Source organism: Podarcis melisellensis, assembly GCF_964234715.1.
Source record: "Podarcis melisellensis genome assembly, chromosome: 5".
Lineage (NCBI taxonomy): Eukaryota > Metazoa > Chordata > Lepidosauria > Squamata > Lacertidae > Podarcis > Podarcis melisellensis.
The window spans coordinates 66,404,725-66,422,841 of NC_138537.1; the positions used below are offsets into that span (position 1 = coordinate 66,404,725).

At 39.7% G+C, this 18,117-nt stretch overlaps 1 protein-coding gene across 18 annotated transcripts in view; it reads right to left on the minus strand.

Annotated features, from left to right (window-relative positions):
• The window catches only part of PCDH15 (protocadherin related 15), a gene marked incomplete at its 3' end in the record, with an annotated part of 626,354 nt that overhangs the window by 106,026 nt on the left and 502,211 nt on the right, over positions 1-18,117 (minus strand). For all 18 annotated transcript variants that reach the window (XM_081912931.1, XM_081912944.1, XM_081912932.1 and 15 more), the window contains 2 exons: positions 16,557-16,781; positions 4,848-4,964 (listed from right to left, as the gene is read on the minus strand). In XM_081912931.1, the coding sequence (XP_081769057.1) occupies positions 4,848-4,964; positions 16,557-16,781 (342 nt within the window). The remainder of the gene's footprint in view (positions 1-4,847; positions 4,965-16,556; positions 16,782-18,117) is intronic.

The window sequence follows — 18,117 nt, forward strand, 5'->3', positions numbered from 1 at the left end:
GCATCAGCACATTAGGTAATTAGTTATTGAATTCATAAAGCTGGCATGAGATCATTATTTCTGAGGAAGCTACTTTTCTTCCATCATTTTAGAAAACAACAACACCAGGATATTCTAGTTATTGGCAAAGTTGCAATTGATTGACAAAGATCATCAAAGGAAGATTTAACACGGATTTTTTATTTTATTTTAATAAACTTGCTTTCATTATCTGTCACATTCATTATCTGTTTATGTTGCTTCAAGTCATTCAGAAAGCATGCTTGCTTGTGTTGTGAACATCAAACATTTTAGAACCCTGGGTTGGAGCACATTTATACCAGGAGAGGTGTTATATCCTATGCTAAGCAAAAGACATAAGCTATGCATTGCCTTGATGTGCTTTAGCACATAAAAAAGGCTACCACTATCATCCTCCACAAATGCTTTCAAGGGGTGAGTGCTGCCAGATTAAGAATCTTTATATTAACTAACAGCATGATGTTATGTGTTCTTAAATGGCAATTGGCTCCATTGAACTCCATAGGATTTACTTCCTTGCATAAACATCAAAGATCAGGGCTTCAAAGCTTCAACTTCCAAAGCATTAAAAATGGAAATGCCACAAGCATTACAATAAAAATGTGTGGTTAGTGTGTCACAAAAGGAATTGTATCCATACACGCCCCCCTACACCCAAGCTATAGTGTCTATGGAACAGTGAGCAGCCCAGCACAGACTTAATAGTAAAAGGTAAAGGGACCCCTGACCATTAGGTCCAGTCACGGATGCGGTGCTCATCGCGCTTTACTGGCCGAGGGAGCCAGCGTACGGCTTCCGGGTCATGTGGCCAGCATGATTAAGCCGCTTCTGGCTAACCAGAGCAGTGCACTGAAACGCTGTTTACCTTCCCGCCAGAGCGGTACCTCAGTTCAAAGCACTGGTTTGTAAATGAGGAATCGACCCAAAGAACCTACACTGCAAAAATGTCCTTTCCCTTAACTGGTCAGACTTAAACCATAGAGTAGCATTACATCTGTACCTTGCCAAATCTAAGCAACACTAAAAAAAACCAGAGTCCACAATAAGGGTTTGAAGCGGGTTCACAAATATTGGTTCAGGGGTCTAGTGTCAGTTCAAATGTATAGTGGTACCTCAGGTTACATACGCTTCACGTTACATACACTTCAGGTTAAAGACTCCGCTAACCCAGAAATAGTGCTTCAGGTTAAGAACTTTGCTTCAGGATGATAACAGAAATCGGGCTCCAGCGGCGCGGAAGCAGTAGGAGGCCCCATTAGCTAAAGTGGTGCTTCAAGTTAAGAACAGTTTCAGGTTAAGTACGAACCTCCGGAATGAATTAAGTACTTAACCTGAGGTACCACTGTATTACTAAACCATGGTTGACAGCAACAATGTAAGAGAGGGGTAGATCCATACATGAGAGAAGAGGATGTTGGGGAAGGGGCCTTCGTGATGAAGGCTCCCTGCAAACCACAACTAAAAACTGGAAATCCACATCAGAAATGCATGCTTCTCTTTCTCTCTGAAGTGTGAATGTCTTAGTTTCATTTGGGTGTCACTGCTTTAGGTGGACAGCAAAGGCAACGGCCAGGGCTATTTTAAACATGTGGGAATAACTTCACTCTCCTTTAGACTGGGTGGTCTCTCTCTCTTACTGGGAATGAGTATGAAAGTTGTTTCTGGTGAGTGGTGTAGGTTTGGAAACTCTTTGCCTTGAGATGTTCCTAACTGCCTCACTAGATGACCAAGCACTTACGAAAGTTTATTCCTTCATGTTAATGTATTTTGCCTGCTACTTTGGTTTTAATTATCTAGATTATAAATGAATTTGATCAGCCTCCTTTCTTTATTTTACGCTTGTTTCTGATTACTTGGCTTTTGCACTTCTTATTGCAGTTTTCACAAGATCATTAACTTTTAATTCTTAGCGTGGTTTATATTGTAATACTGGATTTTGAGCAGTTTGGAATCTTAACTTTTATATTGCATTTTTAAAAGCCTAACAATGGAAATTATGTAACTGGCCATCAATAATTATTCCGTGCATGGTTTACAGACAAAACATTGTTTAAAAATACAATATATAATGAAAATCAACCCCCACCAAAAATTCTCAAAGAAAATAAAACAGATATAGGGAAGCAGATGAAAACATAGACAGGTGGGCAAGTGCCAACAAGGAGCTTGTCCCACCAACCTGCCCCTCATTTCTGTTCACCTGTCATTCACATACGCTGTTAGTTTTCTTTCTCACTCACCTATAAATATGCTTTGCTCCTTCTGTGGTCCCTGTCAAATATTATCCTGGTGCCGTTACTGCTAACAGCAAGGAAAGGAATAATCAGATGCTCACTTTAAGTTCCCAATTCTTCCTTTGTAGCTACATCATTACCTGCCCCACACCTGATATCTGGAACATGGGAAGTGGTTATGGTTTGTGTGAAATGGCCTTGTGGGCCTTCTTGGGACCTATCCCAGGCTCATAGGCCAGAAGTTCCTAACCCTTGCTCTATAGCTATAATTGAGGAAACTATCTGATCTTTATCATTTGTGTTTCCCTGCAGACTCCAAAATCGTACTCATCAATATGGTATGAAAAAGGGGAAAGGGAAAGTATTTTTCCTGCTTTGCCAGCAGGAATGTGTAAATAAAGTATCCACGAGGCTCCCTTAACACCTCATCTCCAGGCTTATTTACTTATAAATAAAGCTAGAAAATTATACACACTCTCCTTGGTTGTCCTAATGGCTCTATTTCGCCCCCTGCTAATAGACTGCTATTGAATGACTATTTTGAAGCTTAGCAGGTTTTGATAAGATTGGCTACAATTACTTGGTGTCCTTCAGTGGCATTATGCTCACTGCAGTAAATAAGCACTCCCCCGCCCGCCCACCACCATCTTCCTCTAAAGACAATAAAAAATGCCACTCTGACTATGCTAGAATTTAATGTGAAGGGAGGTAGAGAAGATACAGGAGGGACAAGCACAATAATAATGGGCAAGTTCACTTATTCTCAAACTGATGGGACAAATGTCAGCTCAAGGCACTTTGCCAACGAAAAATTACTAGATAGCATAAATGGCTTCTTCCAACTGCCAGCTCTAAAGCCCATTTAGAGACATGTTTGATTAAGTATTCAGTGGAATGCTGAAGATGTCCACAACCCTCTGCCAAAAGCTAGGATTTCATAGCAAAGAGGAAAATTAACATTTTCACGACTGTTTTGCGGCTTCTTTTAACTTACTGCCACAGTAGCACTTTTCGCGGTCCCTGTACAGAAATGCTAGTCAAGATAAATCACTGCTGTATCCTAATACCTACATTAAACATGGTGTTGATCATGCAGAGCCCTTCTACAAACAGGCTCCTGTGATGAGATAAACTTCAATTCCTCTATGGATTAGATCTCAGGAAATCCCTTAAATCCAAAAAAGGCTAGTGCTACAAAACCCCAAAACACTCATCCCTTTTAAAAACAGCATTATCTGCTGGCTTTGGTAACAAGATGTTTAGGGAGAGTAGAGGGGAGTCTCTCTTTCCCATCCTCTGCCAACATTTTCAACCATTTGCGTAACCTGGAATAATGTTGTGGTCACTGTCCATAGTTAGAAGGAGATTACTGAAGACTGCAGAGATACAATCTACTAGGAGAAAACAACTAGATTCTGACCAGTGGGGGAAAGTAACTATTTTGCAGAAAGTCCCCCACCCCCAGAGGCAGGGATTGTTCCTACATGAAATTTGCCCAAGGCACCTATAACACGGGACCAGTGCTTTTTTCTGGGGGGACACAGGAGTACGTATACCCCTAAACATTTTGTGAATCTAAGTTTGGCCTCATTGAGGGGCAGTATTTCAATATGAGTAGGAAAATGAGAGTACCCCAAAACATTTTTCTTTTAGAAAAAAAAGCACTGCATGGGACTGTCATGTTCCCACTAGTGACAGACTGGGAATACATGCATATTCCCTGTGAATGTTGACCAGTCTGACAACTACTGAGCTTTTCCCTTTAAGCTCCCTAGAACGTGAGATAGCTGAGTCGGTAGAGCATGAGATTTTTGATTTCATGGTCATTGGTTTGAGTCCTACGCAGGGCAAAAAGATTCCTGCATTGCAGGGGGTCGGACTAGATAACCCTCATAACCACTTCCGGCTCTGCAATTCTATGATTCTAAGATCAGTGCTTTGACCAACAAATCAGAGTTGACCCATGGGATATAATACAACTCTGTCAATCGAATGCCAGACTGAAACCCAGATGCTGCTGGGAAAACTGATTCCAACAAATCTGCGCTGCTATATTCTTACATTATATTAACAAAAGGATTTTTTAATGCAGTGTTTTATTTCTTCACACACACACACACAACACTTTTCATGCTTGGAGGCTTACAATAACAGCAAATCAAGGAAATAACAGCCCTTCAAAAGTTTTGCTTTGTTTTCTGTTGGAGCCAGAAAGCTGTTCCAAATGCAGGCCCACCCCTTGCGTTTTCCTGTTTATCATCAACACACTAAACCCTGATAAGGATTTCACATATAAATTGTTCCATAAAAAAAGAAAGCGGAGCAGGGAGGGAGGAGGCATTGGGGAGCTGGGGAGAAGTAAAAAAGAACTCTGCATTATGGCTTTATCCGTCTTGAGAACAATAATTGAAGTGCTCAAGCCAGAGGATAGGCTGGCATAAAAATGCATAGGAGCCACTGCTGGGTTAAAATAAATAAAAATAAATCATAGTAATCACTTATGTTGTTCAGAGGATTAAGGGCACTTATGCGGCTTTTAAAGAAATCTCTCCTGGGTGCAGGGTATTAAGAAAAAAAAATTGTTTTCCTTACCGGAGGGTCCAGATCCTCAGCTTCAACTGTTGTTATAACCGTGCCCTTGATTGCATCAGGAGCAACCATGCCCCTGTACAGAGGTTTGCTAAATACTGGGGAGTAATCGTTCATATCCTGCAAAACATAATTAAGAATTTACTGCTGAAGCTGAAATGAAATTATGGACACATTCACAATAGGTCTTTCAAACTAGGCTCTGCTCAGCTTCTTCTCTTTATCCAATTCATTTACTACTGTCAGGCCTTCTGGCTCCTCAATTGTGTTACTTATCTGCGCACAAGACTGGTACTCAAGAGGAGGATGCAAAATTTTCCATGCAATGTAAATGTGTAAAGAATTGACATTGAGTAGATCTGCTTCATCAGAACAATTGTCATTTCAATAAATGAGATTTCCAGGGACTGAGCAAATTCTTGTAAGCTGTGAAAATGCATCTAGAGTAGCATCTTGAGAAATAGCATATCACTTTTTTATTTTTAAAATAACTACTGATAGGTAGCTTTCATCTTGTAATCTCTTATGAAATTAGTTTCAGAGGTTTGGAGTGACCCAACAGGTTTGAGAGGGGGGCTCTTTTTATTTTTAACAAAACGTGATGTAAAATAAATTGGATCAAATCCAGGGTTTTGTAGAAACTGTGATCAATCAAATACACTGGCAATAACAAACTCTGATACGAAATATGGTACCTTAACTTTCAGGATCATCATTAATGCATGACCTATGTATCCTATGGGGGGACTTTAACCATGCTCCCATGGTGCCAGTTTTTGTAGGTTCCACTCACATGTTGAAACTAACGTTACTACTCTCCCATGCATGCAGGAAGAGGCAGCAATCAACCAGGAAAAAAACAACCAACCCAGTTTAAGGGAATCTGCTTGCACTGGATTTGTAACCCATATTGGCCAGAGTTCTCGACTGGGTATAGTGGGTCTATGTGTGTGGCAGGGCCCTTTCACATAAACCCTGAAGGTATAGCTACTCCTGAGTGTGATCCCCATGTATTCACTCAGCATGTGAATAGAGCTGTTGTGGTTGGATGTGCTGCTCATCCAGCACAAGAAAAGCTATCAATGCAACAACCAGTCCAAGTAATCACCAATGCCACCAAGCGCTCTCTCTCTCTCTCTCTCTCTCTCTCTCTCTCTCTCTCTGTGTGTGTGTGTGTGCGCGCACGCTCTGTGTCTGCATTTCTAGTTCATGTTTGTTTGGGGAGGGCAGATAGAGTTCCATGCATTTTTTCCCCTTTTTGTTTTGCCTATCACCTACTTTCTCCCACTTATCATTGGCGAAGTTTGAATCTGGTCAAGCTTAGAAAATTAAGTAGATGGGGGAGAAGATTTTTTTTTGTCAGGTTCAACATGCTAAGTGAAGGAAAGACCACATGCCTGTTTGGATGTTGCCTGGGGAAAAGCTTTTTCCAGCTGACAAACATATTCTGCAGATCAAGTAAGGTTCATATGCTTATCCACATGATGGCCTCTACACCAGTGGCTCCAGATTTCCCTTGCCCCTGACAGACCACATGAGGGTCTTGGTGGACCACCTAACAAGTTTTCTGCCTTTTGTAGCAATTGTAATATACTGTGCTAGTTGCTGAATTATTTTTCAATTGTCTTTTTATAGTCATGTTGTAGGCCACCTAAATGAAGTACCCATGGACCACAATTTGGGAACTCTACCTCTACACTACAAAGGTGCAATCTGAATAGCCCAAGAAGTTGGAGGAACTGAAGATAAAAGATGGAGATAGTGTGTAGGCTATTGCTTAAATTGCAGTTATTTCATACCAAACATTTCTCTTTATGGATATAATCTGTGTAGGAAATACTTGCTTAACTGTAATGTATGAAAAATAGTGCCAATATTTTTCAGTACACTGATCGCGCGCCCCCCAAAATGTGGGGTTTTTTCCTATTTGTTCAAGAACATGTAAAACAAGGGATTATTTCAAGCAAACATCATATTCAGCCCTGTCAGATATTGCTATGTCCCTTTATTGTGTCTGTACTGTTTCCCGATAATAGATGACAAATTCAGAACGCCTAAACATTTGTGTTCATCTTCTGCATGTCCTTATGTCCTTTGTGTTAGGAAATCAGCAACTATAAATAGATATGCCAAAAAGAGAAATGATGTAGAACATCCTCTGATAAGAATGTTTCAGAACATCCTCTTCTATGTGAAATGACTGGAAGGCCTTATTTATATTTCTAAGGTAAACAAATCAGGAGCAAATAAAAGTATGAATGCAAAGTTGCCTAAAATTAGGGTCGCCATATCTGCAAAAGTGAAAATCGGGACACAGTTGTTGAGGTTTTCTTTGTAGGGGAACCAAAGTTTTTGAGATTTTTTTTTTAGTAAAGCTACAATCATTTTTAAAGGCATTTTTGACATGATTTAACCCCCGTTGCTGATTTCTGAAAAATTATCCAGGATGCAATTTTCAAAGGCTGGTTCCAGGAAAATCAGGACTTATCGCAGCCCTAGCTAAAATGCTGAAAGACAAGAAGTTTTTGACCTAAAAACTCATTTTTTCTACTGAGTCAGTCAACACATGAATATTTGGTGAGGTGAAAGTTGCACAATTAGCAACACAGAATGTTCTTCAACAGACATTCAAAAATTCAACTCTAAACCTTTAGCTTTATGTAGTGAAGTTCAAGGAGAACTCTACCCCATGATTTTGCTGATATACAAGCTTTGTTCTTAATCCCTTGTAAAGTTCACTGTTTGTAAAAAAAAGTTACTGAAATAATATTTGGAGAAATCTATTAAGGGAGTGGACAAGTTGGATATGATAGTAATTTAGCTAGAGGGAAAGGGCACACTTCCTTTGAAAGTATACGTGAACAATCAAAATTAGGTAAAATGATAGTTTTAAAAGAGCAGCTATTTTCCATGAATGAAAAGTTGTGAGTGTCCAGCCTGCAATTTTTTTTTTAAGGAAGGCTTTGTTATCCCACAAAAGGAAAAAGAGAAGAAAAAAATTCTCTCTAGCCTGCATATGTCAGATGAATCAATATGTCAGATGAATCAATCAATATAAATACATTGTAAAGAATTAAGACATTTTAAAAGTAGCAGGGAGATTTGGTCATACAGCTTTTATGTCCTCAAGTAAAGTTACTTATGCACAACTGCATGGAGAAGAATGCATTACGGTTGGAGAATATCTGCCATTGCTAGGAATTGGGGCCTTTTTTATCTCATTTGCCTTCAACCTGGCATGTCTCCACACCAAGACAAAAGTGTGGTGGGTCCTTATCCGAGAGATGCCATTTGCAGATGAGACGGCCTTGACAGCACACTCTGTACGCCGGCTCCCTCGGCCAATAAAGTGAGATGAGAGCCGCAACTCCAGAGGCATCTGCGACTGCACCTAATGGTCAGGGGTCTGTTTACCTTTATCTTTACCTAAATATAATCACTTTCAGTTATCTCTTTCGTTGATTAGGATGACTACCCACAGAAGAACCCTAGAGCTATACCTGTTGTAAACATTCTCAGGGGGTTACTACTTCCCTATCATTTAAACAGACTGATGCTAGTTCATAGTACAAAATCAAATATTGCCATGCAAAATATTAATAGTGATCTGCATATTGTTTCTGTTGATTAAAATCCAAATGTTGTTTCATATTGCAGTAGATACAGCCTGAAAGCAGAAGACAAAATGCATGCTTTTCTTCTGAGATTTCATACTTAAGTAAGGTATATGTGAAGATTGTCATGAATTCTGACTGCACATTATGAACTCTGTTTTGCTAGCCTTAGAATTATGCCACAGTAAAAATAAAGACTGATAGACAAGATTTCCGGAAGCCATCTCTGTCATCTTGGCTCTGGCAAGATCTGCCAACACCCTTCCATCAAGATGTGAACTGACAAATCAGCTCTATTATATTTAAGAGTCTAAGAGGTTGACACTGACTTTGCAAAAGAGGAAACAAATATAGTAAACAAACAAACACAAGGTCAGTGAAGGACACACTGGGACATGCATTCTAGAGACATGGAGAAAGAATGCGAGGGTACTGAAAACTGGCCAACTTTTTACTGCCTGCTTAGCCTGGTCTCTTGCTTCCTCCATTCATTTTAGGGAGGTCTGCAGGGAAATAGTGCTTGGAGGGGCTGCAAGCAATTAGAAGAGATAACAAAATCACTAGCCAATAATGGCAAATAAGAGGCTCACTGAAAGCTAAAGTTCTGTTATACAAGATGAAGATAAATTAGATTATGGTGTACAATTCAACCTGTAAATCAACTAGATTATGAAAACATAGCCCATTTCACCTGTTACGCTCACATTTCTAGTTTGCATTTGTTTTAGAAATGAATGAAAAATTAAAGAAATGAACTGCCATTTGGTTAATCATTTCTAAAGCACATACAGAGAAACATGTGAATGAATAAAACTTGTTTTAACTGCTTTGCACTGAAGGCAGTGTTTTGCATTGATAACACGGGCCAGGATGCTGTGTGCTGTTCACAGAAATGTCACTGTGAGAAGCAGTTGAGAAAGAGCAGTGAAAATAACAAGCCAGGAGATGTCAAAGAAAGATTACTGGGGCTTGGGAAATAAAGGGAGGGAAGCAGTGAAAGTATACACAATCACAAAATTTAGGTATGATAGCATTTAGGCTATGTATGCCATTTCCCTTTCCTCAATCTGTCTGAAATTAGGCTGGATTGAAGTAGTGGGTGGAAACATGCCAATAGGATTACACATAGAGAAGTTACAATCAGGAGATTTGCAGCTGGTTTTTGAACTGAAAGTTACAGGATGGCCTATGAGGAGGCTTTGCCCAAACTGCTTACATTTTGACAGGTCTGATGCCCTGGGAGATAGTGAAATGCCTGCAAAGTTCATGCTGTTTGGGAGGAAAACATGGAACCTACAGATAAAAGAAGACTGTGTGGATCTCCTGTTGATATCAGTGGTAAAAGGAATGATTGAGGGAACTGAATGATAAATGAACTAATGCAATTAAGATCTATTTGTAACTAAGATCTATTTTCTAGTTACACATTACTGGAACACATAACTTGTTTTCATTTCTATTTTGTATCAATTAGCAGAACTTGATTCTAGAACAGGCATAGGCAAACTCGGCTCTCCAGATGTTTTGGGACTACAACTCCCAAGATCCCTAGCTAACAGGACCAGTGGTCAGGGATGATGGGAATTGTAGTCCCAAACATCTGGAGGTCCGAGTTTGCCTATGCCTGTTCTAGAACGTACTCATATTTTCTTCAGTCAAACCCACACAGTTTGATAAAACCCAAGAGCTTGATGTAACCCTCTTTTTTTGCTGCCTGCTCCGATTACAAAAACAAGGACATGTGCAGGAAGGCATGGGAATGCTAGCTAACCCTCCTTTGTTTAACTGATATTAGAATGATTCCCTCTCCCAAATTACATGTTCCAGAAGTCAGTTTATCTAGCCAATCAAGTATGTGAATCTCACTTTCATTATATGCATATGCTGTTGCATTACTCTCACAATCCTGGGCCGAACTTAAAACACTTATGAATAAATGTTTAGGTTATAAGGCAGAATGGGTGGCAATCAACTATGATAAAGCCAAAGTATTTATATTTACAAATGAATATAAGAAATATATATGTGTTTCAGATCACTAAATAATTGAATGGGGAAATCATTTCAAATATTTGGGAGTTATTTCTCAGCCAACATGGTCCCTGTCAATTCAGATTCAAAACATGACATCTGGTGTATTGAATATTTTAGTGGCAGTACTAGGTTTTTTTTATACAAAAGGAGAACAGTGTATACCTTCAGCTTAAATGATTCAGTTCTCTTGGATGTCCTTAAAAAGACAAGCTTCTCATACAAAATATAGGCACATATATATGTATGAGATAATCGGAATATATACACTTTATTGTATAATGGGCCATGAAAAACAGCAACAAATGTTTCACAAATATTCCTTAAATAAATGAAAGTGTGATCTTGACCCCACACTATAGATGCCTGGAGGGAGTTAGCCTGAAGCAATAGTACTTTTCCAATGGCCTTTCTGTTAGTAGGAAGGAGAAAGCAGAGCCTGGGAAGGAAGGGAGCTATTGCTGTCAGTAGCTGAAAAGATGTGTTTAGTGAAGGGGGCGGGGTCAGCAGTTTTGAATATGTGGGATCCAAAACTCCACAGATCTTCCAAAGGGCCAGTCTTCAGTGTCCTCAGCCATGCCCACCTGGAGCTGGCATTGGAAAAACGAAGAAATGAGTCATTTCTCGGCCCACATTGCCCTGGTCAAGTCAGATTCTAAACATTACTTCTGCTGCATCAAACATTGCTGCATTTTTATTCTAGAAAAGGAGAACAGTGCATACATTCAGCTTCAAAGATTCAGGTCTTGCATACTTTTCTAATGATACAAATTTTCAGGACAAAGTACAGGAAGGGAGTATTTATTTTTCACACAGAAGATGATCATGGGCCACTCCTGCTGCTGCTAAGTCATTTCAGTTAACGCCACTTATAATTTTGTTGTCAGTGGAACTGTCTGCAACAATTATTGGTAATACTGAATCTACAGCAGAATCGTATCAGAAATAATGGAGATGAAGCAGTGAGGAGTTTACAGTGAACCAAAGAACTGATTGCAAAGTGATTCAAGTCAACATGGCAGGATTCACTAATACCAAGTGACCACTGCAATGAGAGCCGAGATTTGCTAGGAGAAGTGTAACAATGCTACTGCTAGGAGAAACCCAGATTTTCTTCAAATGGCGTCATTAGGAAAATGATATATTTTTTAACCTCAGCCCTGTTTTTTGTTGGAGTAATGACTGATGACCAGATGACCATATAATTCCATTACATATTATCAGTCTGTCTGACTCACTGTCATGCTCCACTCCCTCACCACTGTTTTCAATGGCCTGAGTCCAAACCTATTCCTTTTCCCTGCATGCCTGCAGCCTGAGGAACTACTCTCACATTTGTTCAGGTGCAGAAAGGGGTGTGTGTGTCCCCTCCCTCCATTTTGAAACTTCCAGTAACCCTTTCACTGCCACCAAAACACAATGTCTGCTGGGCTGAACTGAAGCAGCTGCTATGTCATGTAAGACCTTTGGTCCATCTAGCTTTGCATTGACTAGACGGCCCTGGCTCTCCAGGGTTTCAAACAGCAGATTTTCCCAGTTCCATTTAGAGATGCTGGGGACTGAACTTCTGCACGCAGAGTATGTGCTCTACCACTGAGTTATGGCCCTTCCCCAAGATTTTCATGCAAAACCTATAGCAAGTTAGTGACTGAGTATTGCGAGGGTGGATGACTTTGCCTTGTCCTTTAAGAAAACTTTTTGGGATTCTCCTCGCAAGTCTTGGCTACTTTTCTTATGACAGTCGAAAATGGCCACTTTCTCTTATTCTTTCTCTTTAAACTAAACAGACCTTAAACTAATTGCAGTAATGTTGTTAACATGGCACAACGGCCTCTTTTTCATATTTAATGTTCTGCAAGCCTAAAGAAGCTAATTATTTAAATTAAGGGATAATGTTCACAATGAAGTATATGAGGCAATAAAAGGCAGGCAGACAATTAAACACCGAAGTGAAGTTCAGGAGTCTGGTATCTGTTCAAGCTTCTTATTACACATACTGCCCAGTGTGCCAGTGCATTCCTTTTCTCCAAATAAAAACAGAATAAAGAATACACACACCCACACATCCACACATCCATCCATCCATCCATCCATCCATCCATCCATCCATCCATCCATCCATTATAAGCATTCTCCCTTGTGGGAGCAGTCAGAAATGGATACCCCCACCTATAGTCTAAGTGCACCCTCCCCAAGAGGGTTGTACCATGTTATATTTCTACATCCACCATCCAGCTTTAAGAGATTGATCTGGAAGTTGCCTCATGCACCTCAGGAGCTGGCACAAAGTAGTAGAGGATCTGTGCTCATGGTGAAGCAATCAGATAATCTTTTCCATATCCCTCACAAGTTTAGCAAGCCATGCCTTGACAAATATTGTTTAGGGCCCATGTGACAACTGCCACACCACTACTTTAAGTCAATCTACATGGCTTTTGCCACCATGTGATGAGAAGTCCATGTGTAGTGGATCATCATCCAGACTAGGTAGCTTTTTCTAATCCAGATATGTAGTGACATGGGGAGGGGGGGGGGACAATTCAATTGGTGCATTGAGATGAACTTACATGTGGTTCATCACATGACAACATCTCGACATGGCTTTCAGCTGTTCCGTCATGCTATATGCACTAGATTCTAGTTCGAGTTGATGTCAAGACTCTGACTACTGCAAAGATGCCTGAAAATGACTTTTATAGAAACATAGAATTGTAGAGTTGGAAGGGATCCCGAGAGTCATCTAGTTCATCCTCTTGCAATGCAGGAATCTCAAATAAAGCATACATGACAGGTGGCCAGTCAACCTCTGCTTTAAAACCTCCAAGGAAGAAGTCTTCCACCTTCTGAGGAAGTCCATCAAACAGTTCTTCCTGATATTTAGTCAGAAACTCCTTTATTGTAGCTTGATTTCATTGGTTTGGGTCATACCTTCTGGACCAGGAGAAAACAAGCTTGCTCATCTTCCATGTAATAGCCCTTGAGATATTTGAAGATGGTTATCATACCTCCTCTTAGTTTCCTCATATCTAGGCTAAACATATCCAGCTACTTCAACCGTTGCTCACAAGGCTTTGTTTCCATGCCCTTGATCATCCTGGTTGCCCTTCTCTGAACACCTTCCATGTTCATTTGTACAACGTTACAAAGTAAAAATCAGACAAGTGTGGTCTGGAATGTACACAAATGTCAGAACAATAATTTCTAAAGAAAGCTACATAATAACGTTTCCCAACAACCACATCCTGTTGTCTTAGTACAACTACAAAGACAAATTATGACCGCAAACACTAAATACAACTGCTAATAGCAAGCAATATATTACTTTTAATAGCAAGCAATGTTTTAGTTTAATAGCAAGCAATATTTTACTTTAATCTTTTTTGGGGAAACGTTTTTATCTACAGTGTCTCTAAGGTGCCAACAGCCAATGTTTTCATTTGATAAAAAACATTGGCTTTGTTCGTATGCACAAACCTTGCCCCACTAGGACTCTCTCATTGCTCCTCATGCAGCACAATTGTAGACTACTTAACTAAGCATAGTTTTCTGTTACTATGTAACCAGAATACTATGTTTACAAGGTACTGCCCCGTAGTTTCTTTGTTCAGATATTACAGGAAACCATGGTTATTTAACCCAGGAAGCTTTTGATCATGGCACGCCAAGAAGGGGTGGCATGAAGGCAGAACTTGCTTGCACAAAGCTAGTGCACGTCTTGGCTTAATAAGCTGAGATATGTACGCCCAAACTGGGTGTATTGTTAAGGACTCTTTTTAAGACAATTCAGTCACTTACTGGTCCTGAGAGATAGGTTTTTGCACACACCAATATGTACATTAATAGAGGTCGCATGAAAATATGTGAGAACAATAGTATGCATTCAAATGATGCTCAAAATAAATAAAAAAATTAAAGAGAGAGAATTAAAAAATCCACAAATGAAAATACAAATTGTCTCAGCTCAGATACTAGAGAGGTGGGTTTTTTTGCACTGTATATAACTATGTCAGAGTACAACCAGAGAAGTCAATAGGCATGCCACGTTGATTTCAATGAGTCTACTCTGAGTTGGATACCTAATAGGATATAATTCATTAATAGCAACATAATCCTAACCAACAGCAACAGTGTCTCATGTACAACAGAAGATATAGGGGGGGAAGGCTCACTGCTCAGAAGACCATTAAATGGCCCAAAATGAAGATGGGAAAGGAGGTAAAGTATGATCAGTGAACAGAACATACGGGAAAGGAAGAGTAATCTGTGCTAAATGATGCACAGGATAAAGTGTGCTAAATGATGAAAAATAAGAAGCATAAAAATAAGGTGTGTGCCTTGTTCAAACAAGCCCTGCCTCTAATACCCTGGCTCTACTTCAGATCTGTATGTTCCCCAACAAGGCCCATTGAATGTGGTCAGAATCCTTCCTGAACTCAGGAATCCTATACAATCAGTGTTCCCAACTGAAGGGGCAATTCTAACTGTGTTCAGCTGATAGCAGTTAGATTCTTGCCGCAGAGTTTTTTGCTCACTGTACAAAAAAGAACAGATAGTGATATTGGGGGGCAGGGCTGGTGTGTGCTCCTGAAACACCATACGCCGTTTGAGCCCTTACGCTTTCTTTTGAATGTCTGAAAACAGTGTGTGTGTGTGTGTGTGTGTGTGTGTGTGTGTGTGTGTGAGAGAGAGAGAGAGAGAGAGAGAGAGAGAGAGAGAGAGAGAGGTATGTCTGGTACTATTCACATGTGGAACAGTTTAATGTTCCTATTGTACAGAGTATGTAAAATACTCTGGCATCGGACTAGGTTAATATTCTGGCTGAGATAATATTCACTCTTCTGTGGTTACTTCAGGCGTTTACCACCATTTAGTTGAAACATTCCACAGCAAGAAGATTGACAAACTGAACCCAGCTACCAATAGTTTAGATTAAAACCACTGAACAAATGAAAAAGAAATAAATCAAGCTTGTACAGTGGTACCTCGGGTTACAGATATTTCAGGTTACAGACTCTGCTAACCCAGAAATAGTACCTCGGGTTAAGAACTTTGCTTCAGGATAAGAACAGAAATCGTGCTCTGGTGGCGCGGCGGCAGCGGGAGGCCCCATTAGCTAAAGTGGTGCTTCAGGTTATGAACAGTTTCAGGTTAAGAACGGACCTCCAGAACGAATTAAGTTCTTAACCCGAGGTACCACTGTATCTTCTGCAGAGATGAAAGATGCTAAAACACTGCCCCTTTCAGATAAACACATCTTCACTGTCCTGCTGCAGGCCATCCAGTAAGCCCCATGTGTGCCACTACTGGGTCATTCCCCATTCCAAGAAAATGTGGAATGGGCCACCAATGTGCATTTAGCAACGAACAGCAGCCAATCACAATCCCTTGAAGAGCATACATTTCAAGCATGTGTTTGGGTCATGTTCACAATTTACATTGCTACCATTACACTTAAAATGTATTGATTGTACACTTAATAATTTAATGTCTTTAAAAAGCAGGAAGAATAAAGTAACAAGATCCCGCACTAAATTATGAACAAAGAAATATTTATAATGAAAAAGCAGCTTTCACACGGCCATTTCTTTTGGAAAGCTGGAGCTTGTGACAGCAGAAATTGAAATTCTAATGCAGCATGTACAAGCAGTTGATCCATAAGCGAGGCTCATAAAACTATGGGTTTATGCGAACTTAAACTGAAATATAGATGTTGCTACTTTGGCAAACAATTCTGTTGAGTGTTTATTTCAATCTTTGGGGGAATTTAAAGGATTCACCAATCTAATTTTGTAACTCACAAATCTAGGAGCCAAGGCATAGCTCTGTAATTACGTACATTTGCAAAGCAATTATATTTGTTAGTACTGTACATTTTAAATGTGAACAAGTTCCTGCTATAGCGTCTGCAGATATATGCAAATGAAAGAGAATGAACATTATAAAACTGTAGGGAAAAGAAGAGGTTTTCTCTTGGGTGCCTCTGCTTCTGCAAAAATACATTTGGGTCTCTGTTTAATGGTACCATACAGCTAATTAAGTTAGAAGATAGGAATTTTTTAACTCTTACCCTTATTCTTACAGTGACAGTAGCAAGGCCTGGAGGCATTGTTCCACCAATATCGAAGGCTTCCACTAAAAAAGTGAATGCTGCATCTGGGTCAGGAAATGACTCAAAATCCAAGGACTTTATAAGTGACAGGTCCCCGTTAAATCTGTTCAATGAGAAATACTGCAACGCTTCCCGGGTTCGTATTCCATAGGTAATATTGGCTCCAAGGTCAATATCCTTAGCCTAGAAGACATAAAGAACATTATTTTGGCTTCCAGCAAAGGCAGTATACACAGATTTCATTTAAAAACACCACCACCGCCACTTTGGAGGCCAAAAATTATTATTGCTTAGTTTAATCTGAGTAATTACATTTCCCCAAATTGTCTTTTCCTAAAAAAAATATAAAAAAATCAATTAACACAATATATTGGATCCAATAAATCTTAACACAGGCACTTCTGTCCTTCTGAACTCCGGACTGTAGGCACAATACCTCCATGAAAACACAGCCCCACAGAGACAGACATAGAGACAGAAGGAGCTCTTTTCTCTACCCCACCCACCTTGGTGTGCATTGTCCTTTACCTGGAATAGGAGGCTGATATGCCTATAGTGCTTTCTTCCCTCCCCAGGAACCTGAGAATTAAATTACTCCTATGCCACTGAACCATATTGCAATTGTTCACTGTGCAGCTATATAGGAGGGGGTCAGCTATTTTGCCCTGTGTTTATAAGGCCACTGCATCCCTCCCCCCTTTCAGTTTTGTGACTTGGCATGAAAAATGGGATAGGAGGTAGGAGGAAGCATCTTGCACTGGATTACAAGCAACCTGTTTGTACTGCAAGAATCTGAAGATGCATATAGATCTCTACTGGCTGCAACAGCTTCCTCATCCATTTAATGACCACATGTGAATTTCTTTGCACACCAAGATCTTCTTTCTCCTTTGGACAAATGGGTTTGCGCACATCTTGAAGAAATCCAGGAGTACCTTCAGACCCCGCAATTATAATGCATATGCTTTCTCTTGCTGGTAAAAAAGTTTTGCTTTACAATCATGAAAATAGTAAGCAAGCTAAAATAAGTTGCTGAATTTCAAGAAGTCTTCAAGGTGCAATCAGGGGTAGGGATCCTCCAGCTGTTTCTGGATTGTGTCATTCTAAGAATTAGACATGTTGTTGGGGGCTGTGGGTAAGTTGAAATTCAACAGTGTTTGGAGGGCCACAGGTTCCCTTTTCCTGTAGTTTACTGTATCTGTACCATAAGAAAGGAGTTAGATTCTATTAAGAAGACTTCATTAAATTCAAAGAGATGCTGAGATTAATAAGGAGTCATAATTCAGGAATTCAATTTTTTAAAGTACCATTTTGGGGTGGGAAAGAAGATCTAATGGTGCCTCAAGATATTTTAGTATTAATCTAATTTCAAATATTGATGATCTTTCTTTTAATTAATTTATTATGAAGACTGCCAGTGTTATAGACTGCCTTTTGTAGGTTAAAAACTTAATATAAATCCCAGAAATAAATGATTAGAAGTTTTATTTTTTGTTCCCTACTCTCTCAACTAATTTAA